The sequence below is a fragment of the Lithobates pipiens genome, unplaced genomic scaffold, assembly GCF_037356315.1.
Source record: "Lithobates pipiens isolate NorthernLeopardFrog02 unplaced genomic scaffold, aLitPip1_a1.2 Scaffold_8, whole genome shotgun sequence".
NCBI lineage: Eukaryota > Metazoa > Chordata > Amphibia > Anura > Ranidae > Lithobates > Lithobates pipiens.
In genome coordinates, this window is record NW_027507903.1 from 277,795,802 (window position 1) to 277,811,026 (window position 15,225).

At 40.7% G+C, this 15,225-nt stretch overlaps 1 protein-coding gene across 2 annotated transcripts in view; it reads right to left on the reverse strand.

Annotated features, from left to right (window-relative positions):
- CFAP54 (cilia and flagella associated protein 54) overlaps positions 1-15,225 on the reverse strand; it is a 538,848-nt gene that overhangs the window by 64,538 nt on the left and 459,085 nt on the right. For both annotated transcript variants that reach the window (XM_077472059.1, XM_077472058.1), the window contains exon 61: positions 12,851-12,949. In XM_077472059.1, coding sequence (XP_077328185.1) covers positions 12,851-12,949 — 99 coding nt within the window. The remainder of the gene's footprint in view (positions 1-12,850; positions 12,950-15,225) is intronic.

Sequence of the window (15,225 nt, forward strand, 5' to 3'; positions counted from 1 at the left end):
CCCTGGGTATGTACTTAGGAAACGCTGCACCACCAAATTGAGGACATGTTCCAGGCATGGCACATGTGTCAACTTTCCCTGTCTAAGGGCAGACAGGAGGTGTATTTATTATTTATTGGCACTTCCCCATTGGTCATTATTTGTGTGCTTCTATGATATATATACATTTGGTATCCAATTATTGGGTGTATAGTGCAAATTACATAGCACAGCACTTTTCAATTAATTTATTTTACAATTTGTTCTGATTTTAGTTACTCTTTCTTGATGTCGGCCTCCTTGGGGTTGTGTAGCCTCACCTTCAGTTTCCTCCTCTGTGCTATCTGGCACCCAAGTCGCATCACTGACCTCATCATCATCATCCTCTCCATCTCCTCCATCTTCATCATTACCACTGGAGACAACTTGGCAATACGCTGTGGCTTGGGGAACAAATATGCCAATTTGTCTACCAGTGTTTCTCCCTCTCTCTAGGCTCATGTTCCTGTCATCCTCAACCTCAGAAACAACATCTGAATCTAGTAATGGCTGGGCATCATCAAGGCGCAAGTGGCTGCTGCTGTGGTCAAATAACTCAACTGACTCCTCAATGGCTGATGTTTGGGCTATGGCAGGAATAGATGTGGACAAGGAGGCAACTGCAGGGGACTGCACACTTGTCTCTGCTTGCGTGACAGAGGATGATGAGGATGAGGAAGGTTTAGTAAGCCAGTCCACCACCTCCTCTGCATGCTGTGGCTGGGATGGCATGGGCAAACTCATTAAACAGAGGAAATGATGCCCTGCCTGAGGACTGACCACCACATCCACATGTGCCTGTGGAGACATTTTAGACTGGTACTAACGCACAGAACTATATGGCGTTAAACTGGCAGTAAAGCACACAGAAGTAAATGGCGTTAAACTGTCAGTAACGCACACAGGAGTAAATGGCGTTAAACTGTCAGTAACGCACACAGAAGTAAACGGCGTTAAACTGGCAGTAATGCGCACAGAGCTATATGGCGTTAAACTGGCAGTAATGCATGCAAAACTATTTGCCGTTAAACTGGCAGTAACGCACACAGATTTATATGGCGTTAAACTGGCAGTAACGCACAAAACTATATGGAGTTAAACTGCCAGTAACACTCACAGAACTATATGGCGTTAAACTGGCAGTAACGCACGCAAAACTATATGGTATTAAACTGGCAGTAACGCACACAGAACTATATGATGTTAAACTGGCAGTAACGCACGCAAAACTATATGGCGTTAAACTGGCAGTAATGCAGACAGAACTATATGGTGTTAAACTGGCAGTAACACAATAAAATAGACGGTGTTCAACCGTCACTACACTGACACTATCTGAACTGTCCCTACTCTAGCTATACACTAATGTCAAGATTACTGACACAGTTTCACTACACTACACTGAAACTGTATGTGCTGTCCCTACTCTACACTAATGTATGTATGAATGACATGGTCTCACTACACTACAGTGAACTATCTGAGCTGTCTCTACTCGAGCTGCACACTATGCAAAGCTGAATGATGGTCCCCCTCACTAAACTCACATTATGCCTAGACCGGCACTAAACTAATATTCTACACTGACAATTGAAGCAAAATAGCACAGTATAGCACACTAACTAACTAATAGCACTAAACAGAGCCCTGTTCTTTCTCTCTCCATCCTGAAATTACACTTAAAATGGCTGCCATTGAAAGAATACTTTTATACTGTAGGCTGAGAATGAGCAATGATTGGATAAAGTCATGATGACAGTATCCAATCATGACTCTGACAGTGTTCTGTGCCCTGATTGGCTGAAGCTTTCACTGCTTCAGCCAATCAGGACTTGCAATGCACTGTTCAGCGCTGCAATGCATTTTGGTCTGTTCAAGGGGCTGAACAATGGTCCGTTTGTTCGGATCTTCGCTGAACGACGAACAATGAAATTTTGACCCGAACTTGTGCTCAGGCCGAAACATTCACTCATTCCTAGTTGTATTATTCTGCCTCTAGATTTAGTCTCTTTATGGGTGTTATTTACTTATAATTTATACTTTGATGTGATCTATGGTAATATATTTTCTTTATGATATTTTATTATGTATGACTTTACGTGTCAGTATTAAAAAGTTTCTTTTAAGTATATTTTGCACGTATTTAATTCATTAAGTGGTCACACCTTTAAAGTTCCCTTATCCATTGTTTCCTATTAGCATGGCTATTATTTGGGGGTGTGGTGTGATTACTGAGTTTTAATAGGACCCCAGTTTTGTATTTAATGAATGAATAAAGTGAAATTGGTGCTTCATAGGAATCAATCGGTGAATTATTGATAAAGTGAATGATTCACCCTAGAAACTGGATTTTAAAATCAGATTGGCACTGGAGGCTGTTGTATTCTCCGTATTATACTGAGATCTGGATTTCTTATTGGGAATTGTACTAAATCTTGCAAAGGTATTGCTAGTAGTAGTTAATCACATTCAACTGGACTTGCCCTGTAATGCTGAAGATGTTCCCGAGCTTACCAAACCTTTTCTTCAGTTCCAGTGCTGGACTGAAATTGAAGTGGCTTTTAGGAACCATAATGCAGGAGGAGACAGAAAATGCAGTTAAAATCACACTTTTAATAAAATACCAAAAAATAATACAGTTCAGGAACATAGTCACAAACTGAAGCCAGAGCAGGTAATCAGACGAGCTGGAGTCAAGAAGCCAGAAGTCAGCGTAGTAAGGATCAAAAACAGAAAGAGAAGTCAGCCAGACCAAGTCATACACCGGAGCAAACCGAAGATCATAGACCACGCAAGGGCATGGAGGAAATTAGCAAAGCTGTTTAAATAGCCAAAAGGGGATGTCAGCAGACTGGACTAATGATTCAGGTTATCATGTCAATATGGAAACGAGTGGCTGGTAACTGACAGAGCAGGAGCCCAGACCTGACAGTGGCTTGGTAAACTGTGAAATTTCTTCAACATTACAGAACAAGTACATATGACTAATTACTACAAGCTATACCATGACCTGGTTAAATGAGAACTTTCACATATCCAACTCTAGCAAATATTCAGCAAATAAGCCAAGGGGAATTTCAGATTGAAGGAGCAGTATGCCTAATAAATTGGTTCACTAATCAGTATATAGTTACTCTAGGTATGGGTCAAAAATTTCTCCTTTTGCCAGTTGAAATCTGATTAACAAATGGAATTAGCAGCTGGTTGGTACATGTGGTCATACCTCTAATGCCCTGTACACACGGTCGGACACTCCGACCACAAAATTTGTCGCATTTTTTCCGATGGATTTTGGCTGAAACGTGTTGCATACACATGATCGGACATAGTTGTCTGAAAATCCGATCATTTGGAACGAGGTGACGTTCATTGCATACAACGGGACTAGGTAGAGTCTAGTAGCCAATAGCTTTGGTCTCGTAATTTAATCTGAGCACGCGTGGCACTTTGTCTGTCAGAATTTTCTACAATCGGAAAAAGTCAGATGCGATTTTGCTGTTGGAAAATTTTAGATCCAAGTTTTTCCATTGGGATTTCCGACGGAAAAAGTCAGATAGAGCCCACACACAAACATAATCTGATCGGACCTTTTCCGTCTGAATTTCTGACTGTGTGTACAGGGCATAAGAGTCCATTCATTACTGGATCAGAGAAGTGTGTATTGTATAAAATAGTGATTAGGACTACACTTGCTTCAGTATATTCCTTGTGACAACAACATATGATTCCATTATCTATCTCATACTGTCATGGTGCTCATCACTTCCCCTATCTGTCTTTTTCTATCAGACAGACATTAGGCCAAAGAAATCTAGCAAGTCCTTCAAGAGTAAACCATTTTTTAATTTTTCTTCTTTCTTTTTTTTTTACTTCATTGTGCAATATATTATTTTCTGACATTTTACTGAAAGGTCAGTTTAAATAAGTTCTAAGTTTAATAAGCGTCCTTATTAGGCATTATTTTTGCTCTAAACTGAAGGTGAGGCAAGGACAGCATTAGAGTCCATGCAGTGCTGCACAAGAGAAGAAATGGCTATTTTCTTCTGCTATCTATCAGAACGGACAGAATACATTGCAGAAGAAAATCTTTCTGGTGACAAATGCTCCCTTTCCTAGCATACTACTGCACTAAATAACTTCTAGACACAGTGAAAAGCAAAACAGATTTCACCCTGTAATGTGCACAAATCTGATTATAGGATATTATGCCAGCCCATAAAATCTGTTCTGATCATAAAATTTCCAGGAGACCCTGCACAGAAACAGATGCTACTTATACAGCCAGAAGAGTAATACCTCAAAGATGTGTCTCTCTAATAATAAAAAAAAATAATAATAAAAAAACAGCAAAAATCATTTACGCGTTGCACAACGCTACTTAAATGATTTTGAGGATTTGGAGAATTAAAAAATGTATAACACTGGATGTATGCATGAGAACAGAACCTGTATTACAACTTACAGGAGTATTTTATAGCATAAAGGCATATAAAATAGTATGGAACAATGGATAAAAACTGAGCAGATGTCTTCACATCAGACAGTCTTTCTTGCCAGCTCCCGGGAGAATGTCCTGTCTGGATGTGTTCTGCTGTTTTTTGAAACCTATCTTTTCAGAAGTATTTATCTGACCATTCGTATAATAAACATTTTACTGAGAAAGCATAGTGTCTTTTCCTTACTGAATATGCATAGCTAGAATGGTTTTATAACAGTAAAATGTTAGCCTTTGCTTGCATGCCGACATGATGAAACTAGAGCAATTGTTTCAGTGGCTCAAAATTAATCTCAACTTAAAAATTTATTTATCACTCAAAACAACCTAATAGTAACTTAACAAGTTAATCTTGACCTTTACCTAGCTTCTGCCTCTGAATCCTAAACAAACCCCATACTTAGCTCTTAACCTCATTTGTATAGCACTGATCAATGTAATAATGTCACTGGTCCCCAAAAAGTGTAATTTGGGGTCAGATTTGTCCACCGTAATGCCGAAGACCTGCTAAAAATCGCAGATCACCGCCATTACCAGTAAAAACAAGTAAAAAAAATAAAAGTCCCAAAATCTATCCCGTAGTTTGTAGACACGATCACTTTTGCGCAAACCAATCAATATACGCCTATTGTGATTTTTGTTTTACCAAAAATATGTAGAAGAATATATATAAACTGATGAATAAATTATTTATTTATTTTTTATTTTATTGCCAACGCTTAACAGAACAAGCTGAAGTTAGAAGCTGTTTGGCTACCATGCACAGCTGCACTAGATTCTGAGTGCTCCAGTTTTAGTAAGTAGCCCCCATCACATTCATTTTATAATGAAAGAGCAAAGCTGTCTGCTTTTGGATTCTATTTCTGAGAGAAAGGGAGAGGAGGTGGGGTGGAGGTGGTAGGTGAGATGATTTGAGTATATATTTGAATTACCCATAATGTACAAGAGCAGCATTACTTTTGACCCAGTATTTTGTTTTATATACAAATGAGCCCTTAATATTATAGGTTACTGGGGGGGGGGGGGTTGAGATCTCTGTTTAGGGGTCTGTCTTGTTTGTACATTATCCTTTGTACATTGTGAAAGTATTTGTTACCCCAACACTGCATATTCCTGATATGTACCTGCTGTACCATGTTCTTCAGCCTTTCTCAACCTTTTCAACATAGAGGAACCCTTGAAATAGTGCTCTGGTCTCGGGGGAACCCCTGCTAAAAATTAGAGATCTACAACTCATGATACAATAGTGTGATGGTCAGTGGGAAGAATAGTCCTTACACTTGTGGTCATTGGGAAGAATTGCCTCCTTACAGATAGCTAAAAAGATCAATGGTGTCGGTGGGGAACTTATCTGAGAGGCAGAAATTGCCCAATCCTGAAGGAACCTCTAGCAACTTTTGGAGGAACCCTGGTTGAGAATCATTGATGTATGTACTTTTATGAGAAAATATCCTGCTCTCTTTGCATTGCTTCCTTTGTATGGAATCCCTGGCATTCCTGCTAGTCCCTTTGTTTTCCGATTAAAACTGACCACACTAAGCAGGAGAACACACCGTGGTGAGTTCTCTAGCTATGCTGGGAAATCAGGCTGTTCTCCAATGATCAGACATGTCCTGACACCCACCCTCCCCCTCACAGCCTGTCACTGGGGAGCTCAGTGAACTGCTGCTTCTCATCCCCCCAGCTCTTATGCAGCTGAGAACAGAGGGAATGTGATCATTTATAAAAAAAGGCAAAAAGGTATTTATAATGTTTTTTTTATAGCTATACAAAAATGGTTTGCCTTTCATTTCTTTTTAAAACTGTTCATTGTAACTTGTTTGTGATAAAAAGCAGCACACAAACATATCAACTCAAGAGATTGGTGCCCAAAAATTCATGATGATTGCGGAATATAGATGCCCTTTGCCCAAAGAGTAAAATTGCTCAGATTGTGAGCTCATATTACAAATACTAAAAATTTGAGTTCAAAAATGCTTTCAAAATAAGGCCTGTTCAGTCTCTATATGAACATAAATGAGTGATATTTTTAAGCTAACATTTGAAAAGAGCTATAATACATCTGATAAATAACTATTTAAATTAATATTATACAACTTTTTTTAAAAGTACCCATAAAACAGAGGTGGCAGGGGTTTATTTGGAGGTATATACAGCTCCCACACTTCTCTTATAATTGCTTACATAACATTATGGTGCAATGTACCCTGCTATACTAGCACACACATGACCAGTTTCTTATCATAAAACGTGAACTATGATATCAGTTTTCAATTTTTACAACAACAGACAATAGGCTGACCAATATGGGTAGTTTTCCATATGTTGCTATACTGAACTCTCAGCCCAAATTTACTTTAAATGAAATAAGCACAAGTGACATTACTTACCTTCAGTGAGATGTGTCCCTTGTGCCGCTGTGTCCTCATGTAGCAGGAATCCTCCTCCCTCTTCTCTGATGCCCCCTACCCCTAGCTGCCATAATCAATCTTCCAGTACTGTGGGGGTTACTAAGAGAGCTGTGAGATGCAGTCAAGATTGCCCAATTATGCCCACAATTTCCACCAAGTTGCTCTATTTATAGACACTGTATGAAAGTATCTATAAATGAAACACAATCTATGAATGGAGGATGGGCGGGTGATTGAAAGGTCCACCCCCTCCATTTATAGATCACGTTTCATTCATAGAAGCTGTAATATATGTTGTAACATAGAAGCTGTAATCAATCCTAACAACCTACGCCCTATCTCCTTGCTCCCATTTCCTCTAAACTCCTTGAGAACCTGGTTTACAACCAACTGAGTGACTACTTCATTAAAAACAACCTTCTTGATCCCCTTCAATCTGGATTTCGCCCTCAACACTCAACAGAAACTGCTCTTTTAAAACTCACAAACGACCTACTAACTGCAAAAACCAACAGACACTATTCTGTACTCCTACTTCTGGACCTTTCAGCTGCCTTTGACACGGTTGACCACCCTCTCCTCCTCAAAAAACTTTACTCCCTTGGTCTCCGTGACTGCGCTCTTCAGTGGCTCTCATCCTATCTATCCCAACGCACCTTCAGTGTCACCTTACAATTCTACTTCCTCCACTCCTCTTCCCTTCTCTGTCGGAGTCCCCCAAAGTTCTGTTCTTGGACCTCTTTTATTTTCAATCTACACCTCTGCCCTGGGTCAGCTGATCGCCTCTCACGGCTTTCAATATCATTTCTACGCCGACGACACTCAAATCTATCTCTCCACCCCTCAACTCACTCAATCAGTTTCCTCACGCATCACCAACTTACTAACAGACATATCTGTATGGATGTCACAACACTTCCTTAACCACTTGACCACTGGGCACTTAAACACCCTTAATAACCAGACCAATTTTCAGCTTTCGGTGCTCTCACATTTTGAATGACAATTACTCAGTCATGCAACACTGGACCTATATGAAATTTTTGTCCTTTTTTTCACACAAATGGAGCTTTCTTTTGGTGGTATTTAATCACCGCTGGGTTTTTTATTTTTTGTGCTATAAAAGAAAAAATACAGAAAATTCTGTAAAAAAATGAATTTTTCTTCATTTCTGTTATAAAATTTAGCAGATTAGTAATTTTTTCTTCATAAATTTTGGCCAAAATTTATACCACTACATATCTTTGGTAAAAATAAGTACAAATTGGTGGATATTATTTGGTCTTTGTGAAAGTTATAGAGTCCACAAGCTATGGTGCCAATATCTGAAAATTGATCACACCTGAAGTACTGACGGCCTATTTCAATTCTTGAGACCCTAACATGCCAGAAAAGTACAAATACCCCCCAAATGACCCCTTTTTGGAAAGAAGACATTCCAAGGTATTTAGTAAGAGGCATGATGAGTTTTTTGAAGTTGTCATTTTTTCCCACAATTCTTTGCAAAATCAAGATTTTTTTTACTTTTTTTTTTTTTTCACAAAATTGTCATATTATCAGTTTATTTCTCACACAGCATATGCATACCACAAATTACACCCCAAAACACATTCTGCTATTACTCCCGTGTACAGCGATACCACATGTGTGAGACTTTTACACAGTGCGGCCACATACAGAGGCCCAACATGCAGGGAGCGCCATCAGGCGTTCTGGAGCACCCAGGACAATTCTGACATTTCTCTCCTACATGTAAAAATCATCATTTATTTGCTAGAAAATTACATAGAATCCCAAAACATTATATATGTTTTTTTAGCAAACACCCTGGAGAATACAATGGTGGTCGTTGCAACTTTTTATCTCGCACAGTATTTGCGCAGCAATTTTTCGAATGCTTTTTTTTGGAAAAAAAGCTGTTTTGTGCTTAAAAAAAAAAAAACCACAGTAAAGTTAGCCCAATTTTTGCAGAATGTGAAAGATGAAGTTACACCGAGTAAATCGATACCTAACATGTCACTTTTCAAAATTGCACAGGCTCGTGGAATGGCGCCAAACGTCGCTACTTAAAAATCCCCATAGGCGACGATTAAATTTTTTTTTTACTGGTTATATGTTTTGAGTTACAGAGGAGGTCTAGGGCTAGAATTATTGCTCTCGCTCCAACGTACGCAGCGATACCTCACATGTGTGGTTTGAACACCGTTTTCATATGTGGGCGGGACTTACGTATGCGTTCGCTTCTGCATGCGAGCACATGGGGACAGGGGCGCTTTAAAAAAAATAAAAAAAATTTTATTGTTCATTTTACTTTATTTATTTTAGTTTGACATTTTTTTCCCCAAAAATAAATTTTTTGATCACTTTTATTCCTATTACAAGGAATGTAAACATCCCTTGTAATAGGAATATGGCATGACAGGTCCTCTTTACAGTGAGATGTGGGGTCAATAAGACCCCGCATCTCACCTCTAAGCTGGGAAGCCTGAAAAAAAAAAAAGATTCTGGATTTGATAGTATTGGCGAGTCGGTAGAAGCACCGGAGGGCGGCGGGAGGGGGGGGGGGGGTGTCTATGGCTGGGTATTGCAGGGTATCACGGACTATGGCTGGGTATGGCTGGGTATATCAGAGTATGGCTGGGTATCTCAGAGTATGGCGTTGCAGAGTATTGCGTTGCAGAGCATTGCGTTGCAGAGCATTGCAGGATATTGGAGGGTGTTGCAGAGCATTGCAGAGTGTTGCACGGTATTGGCAGGTGTTGCAGAGCATTGCAGAGTGTTGCAGGGTATTGGTGGGTGTTGCAGAGCATTGCAGAGTGTTGCAGAGCATTGCAGAGTGTTGCAGGGTATTGGCGGGTGTTGCAGAGCGTTGCAGGGTATTGCAGAGTATTGCAGGGTAATGCAGAGTATTGCAGGGTATTGCAGAGTATTGCAGGGTATTGCAGAGTATTGCAGGGTATTGCAGGGTATTGCAGAGTATTGCAGGGTATTGCAGGGTATTGCAGAGTATTGCAGGGTATTGCAGGGTATTGCAGGGTAATGCAGAGTAATGCAAAGTAATGGCAGGGTATTGCAGAGTATTGCAGTGTAATGCAGACTATTGCAGAGTATTGCAGGGTATTGCAGAGTAATGCAGGGTATTGCAGAGTAATGCAGAGTAATGCAGAGTAATGCAGGGTAATGCAGAGTAATGCAGAGTAATGCAGAGTAATGCAGGGTAATGCAGGGTAATGCAGAGTAATGCAGGGTATTGCAGGGTATTGCAGAGTAATGCAGAGTAATGGCAGGGTATTGCAGAGTATTTGCAGGGAATTGAGGGGTTAATTTTCGGTGAGCAGCGATGTGGGCACTGCAGATGCAGCCCACATCGCTGCTGACACCGATCTCCTCCCCCTCCGCTGTTCCGATCGGTACAGAGAGGGGGAGGGAGGAACCGGCGTCATAACATGAAGCCGGTTTGTTTACAAGTGATCACTCCATCATTTGACGGAGCGATCACGTGGTAAACGGCCGCGACGAGCGGCCGTTTACCGTGATCTGTGATGCGCCGGGTCCTGTGGATCCGGCGGTCACGGATGCTCTCGAGTGCGCGCCCCAGGGGGCGCGCGAGAGCGGAATTCTGGGAGGACGTCATATGACGGCCTCCCACAGTTAAGAAACCGCCCTAAAGCCGTCATTCGGCTATAGGGCGGTTATTAAGTGGTTAAACTCAACTTGTCCAAAACCGAACTTATAATATTTCCTCCCCCACGTGCCCCTTCCCCTGACTTCTCTGTCAAGAGCAATGGCACAATCATCCACCCATCCCCACATGTCAGGGTGCTAGGTGTTATCCTGGACTCTGAACTCTCCTTTCAGCCCCACATCCAATCACTTTCCAAAGCTTGCCGCCTCAACCTCCGCAACATCTCTAAACTGCGTCCCTTTCTAACCAATGAAACCACAAAGCTCCTGATTCACTCCCTCGTTATCTCTCGCCTTGACTACTGCAACTCCCTCCTCAATGGTTCACCTTTAAATAGACTATCCCCCCTTCAGTCCATCATGAATGCTGCTGCCAGACTCACACACCTTACAAACCGCACAGTGTCTGCTACCCCTCTCTGCCAATCCCTCCATTGGCTGCTACTTGCCCAACAAATTAAATTCAAAATACTAACACTTACTTACAAAGCCATCCACAACTCTGCCCCCAGCTACATCACTAGCCTAGTCTCAAAATACCAACCTAATCGCCCACTTCATTCCTCCCAAGACCTCCTGCTCTCTAGCTCCCTCATCACCACCTCCCATATCCGCCTTCAGGACTTCTCCCAAGCCTCGCCCATCCTCTGGAACTCACTACCCCAATCTGTCAGACTGTCCCCAAATGTATCCACTTTTAGGCGATCCCTGAAAACTTTCCTCTTCAGAGAAGCCTATCCTGCCTCCATCTAACAACTTCACTATTGTCCCCATTAGCTCATCCCCGACAGCTATTACCCTTTTGTATAACTTGACCCTCCCTCCTAGATTGTAAGCTCTAACGAGCAGGGCCCTCTGATTCCCCTTATCTTGAATTGTATTGTAATGTCTACCCCAATGTTGTAAATCGCTGCGTAAACTGTCGGTGCTATATAAATCCTGTATAATAATAATAATAATATTACTTCTATGAATGAGGGAGCTGGGTGTCAAAGGCAGGCATAGTCAAGCATTCTTAATGAGTGACAGTGACAGATCCCTTGGTTCTATTAACCCCCAACACTAGGAGGAAGATGTGTGCGAAACAATCACAAAGTAGTACAAGTGACACATCTCACTGTAAGTAATTAAAGTGGAGCTCCATCCAAAAGGTTTATTTCTGCTTTAAGGACTCGTCCCCAGCTCCTCTTGAAGAATTGGCACTTTTGAGGAGCAGAGGTTCCTCAACCCTCAGATGATCGGTGTGGAAGTTCTCCTTCCTCCATCCCACCATGCAGTCTTCTGGAACACATTACAGGTCCCACAAGACTGCAGCCACCATTCACGATACGCAGCGCTGCTGCTCACTCATGCGCAGTGGGCACCCGGGTCTGAATCTCAAGCTGTCACAGCCGTGTGCCCATAGTAAACATGCTGGTGCCAAGAACCAAGGCCGCGGGTTAATCCTACTGGGGTGAGCACACCGCTGGATCATGGGACAGGTAAGTGCCAGCAACCTAGTTTTTGTAGCTGCTGACTTTTATTTTTTTCACAGGAGACTGCAACTCCTCTTTAATGTCCCCTGTGCTTATTCTTTCTTTATTAAAACATAGGCTTAAAACAAACTAGGGATATCTCTACCAATATGTCTTTTTTATGCATAGTTCCCAACGCCTTAAGACCCAAAAATGAGTAAAAAAGGTATAAACTAACAAACAGTGTGACAAAAAAAAATATGTAGAAAAAATATATAGGTAAATGGTAAAATATGGTATAATATAATATAATATAATATAATTAGTAGTCCGAAAAAATACAAATATGTTGAGTGGGTGGTAGATGCTTTGCAAAAAAATAAAAATAAAATAAAAATTAGATGACATTATATGTATTATTCGAAAAAAACGATGATTCACAATAACAGCTGTGCATATAAAGGTTCCCACAGCTGTACAGACAATAAGATACATTTATATAACTTTGCTTCTCAGCCTACTGTTTTACATTGGCAGTATTTATTTATAAGATTACTGGACAGCACGTCAGTTGTGTGCTGTAAAATACCACCCAGCAAGAACATCACCATTTCAAATATTTCCTATTGGGATAACTACTTGAAACATACACTACATTTATTCATGAATGTAAGTTACAAAATCACCTCTCTAAGTATTTCCCAGATCATATTATTTAAAAGCTAATAATTACCCTTCTTTATAATAACATTTGCACAAAAGCATTTTTTACTAAAAACAAGAAGCACCTGTGTAGCGGTTCGTATTGCAATCCATGCCAGCATTCTGTAGAATTCCAATGGGCTCAATACTTTCTCACCACCGTCTCTCGCCAGCACTTTAGCTGCCTGAAAGGTTCAGATTAGGATTATTAAATGATAAGCCAAAAACGTAGAGAAATGCCACGCCATTTTTGAAGAAATTCTTATCGTTTTAGAGTATATTCTGCCACCTTAACAAACACCACCGAAGCTTTACTCACATTATCAACAAAATCGAAATTAAGCCTAGGTAAATTTTAGTAGTTTTCCTAGGCTTAATCCGTACAGGTTAAAAAATAGACACTGTCATTGTGCTAATGTTAATAATATCTTGATTTTTTCCCCCCTCTTTCAGTTTTTATAATGTAGCACTTACGGTACATTTATACTTGACTGTTGCTGGAAAACAGTTTAAAGTGTATCTACTATATAGCTAAAATGCTTTGATTTAATTGTGAATAGATTATGGAAGAATTACAACCATTATTAACCACTTTCCGACCGCCCTATAGCAGTTTTACTGCTACAGGGCGGCAGCTGTGCGCCGGATCACATATACATGATTCTGCACTTTCACCTGTGGGGGTGGGGGGCACCGCTTATGCTGTGATTATTCAGAGAAAAAGCCAATCTGTGGGTGTCAGGCACTTGATGTCCACCGGCACCCGCCAATCGTTGGGCAAAGACTCCGAATGGAGCTTTGCTTATGTAAACAAGGCAGACAGGGTGGAAGGGATGGATTCTCTGTTCCTGCAAAGCAGGAACTCAATTCCATCTCTTCCCTTAATAAAAGCAGCACACATAGTAAACACAAACAATGGCTAGGGACACAGTCAACACTTTGATCGCCCTAGATGTTTAGCCCTCTTCCCAGCCAGTGTCATTAGTAAAGTGACAGTGCATATTTTTAGCACTGAGCACTGTATTAGAGTCACTAGTTCCTGCAAAGTGTCAGTGTCCGATTGTCTGCCGCAATATCGCAGTCCTGCTATAAGTCGCTGATTGCCGCTATAACTAGTATAAAAAATGAATAAATTAATAAAAATTCCAGTATGTATTCTTTAGTTTACAGACGCTAGAATGTTTGCGTAATCCAATTAATATATGCTTATAGGGATTTTTACCAAAAATATGTAGCAGAATACATATTGGCCTACATTTATGAAGACATTTTATTTCATACATGTTTTTATTGGATATGTTTTATAGCAGAAAGTAAAAAATATATTTTTCATTTTTTTTTTTTTTAATTGTCTGTATTTTTTTGTTTATAGCACAAAAAGTAGAAAATGTAGTGGTGATCAAATACCACCAAAATAAAGCTTGTGGGAAAAAATATGACATAAATTTTTTTTTGGGTACAGTGTTGCATGACCGCGCAATTGTCAGTTAAAGAAACGCAGTGACGTATAGCAAAAAGTAGCCTGGTCATGAATGGGGTAAATCCTCTGAAGATCAAGTGGTTAAGTTCTGCTTCTGTCTATGTCTTTGCTTTTAGTTTTGGATAAAAGATGGAAAGATTTCTTTTTTTTTCAATAGAATTTATTGAAGGAAATTACATTACAGGGTATAGCAAAGATGATAATACATTTTAATATAACATTTGGCTACAGCTAAGCTTAGATTAAGGCTTACCTGTAGGTGCTTGAAATATCTCCCAGACCTGCACGGTCTAGGAGATATTTACAAATCGCCGCACAGCGATTTCTTCTCGGCACGCTGTGCCGTTTCTAGCTTGTGTCATGCTGTTAAAGGCGGCTCCCGCACGCATGCGTGGGAGTGACATCATGCGACGTCACGCGACTCCAGCCATTTACAGAGCTGGAGTTCGTGGCCCCAGAAGGAAGAGGGGTGAAGAATGGACGCTCGCTACTAGCGAGGAAGACAGGGACATCGTGGGTTTCCCCTGTAGGTAAGTGTCATAGTAGCCCATTATGCTTTACCTTTGCAGGGAAACAAAGAGGAAGTAACACTTATCAGGGTTTGATTCCTCTTTAAACCATGTAGCTTAGACGTAATTTACATTGTAGTACAAGAGTGATAATGAACCACATATGAGAAGAACTTTCGCGCAGAGATAACTGGATGGATCATCTGTGGAAGGTCCCTAAAACTACAAGGTGGAAGAGAAGAGGGGAAGAGATAAGGAGGGAAGGGGACTGGAGGAGGGAGACACCACTGTACCGTAGAAAGACACTAGGACTGTGACTGAAGTCATGAGTTGGTTGCTCTCGATTGGGGTGCCGATGATTGGGATACCGGTGAGGAAGAAGGGTGATCATGTTTTATTGGTGTGGGGGGTTTCAAGTCCCTCCATTTGTGAGATAGTTGTCAGAGGTGTCCTCTATCCCAGGAGGTGTAGG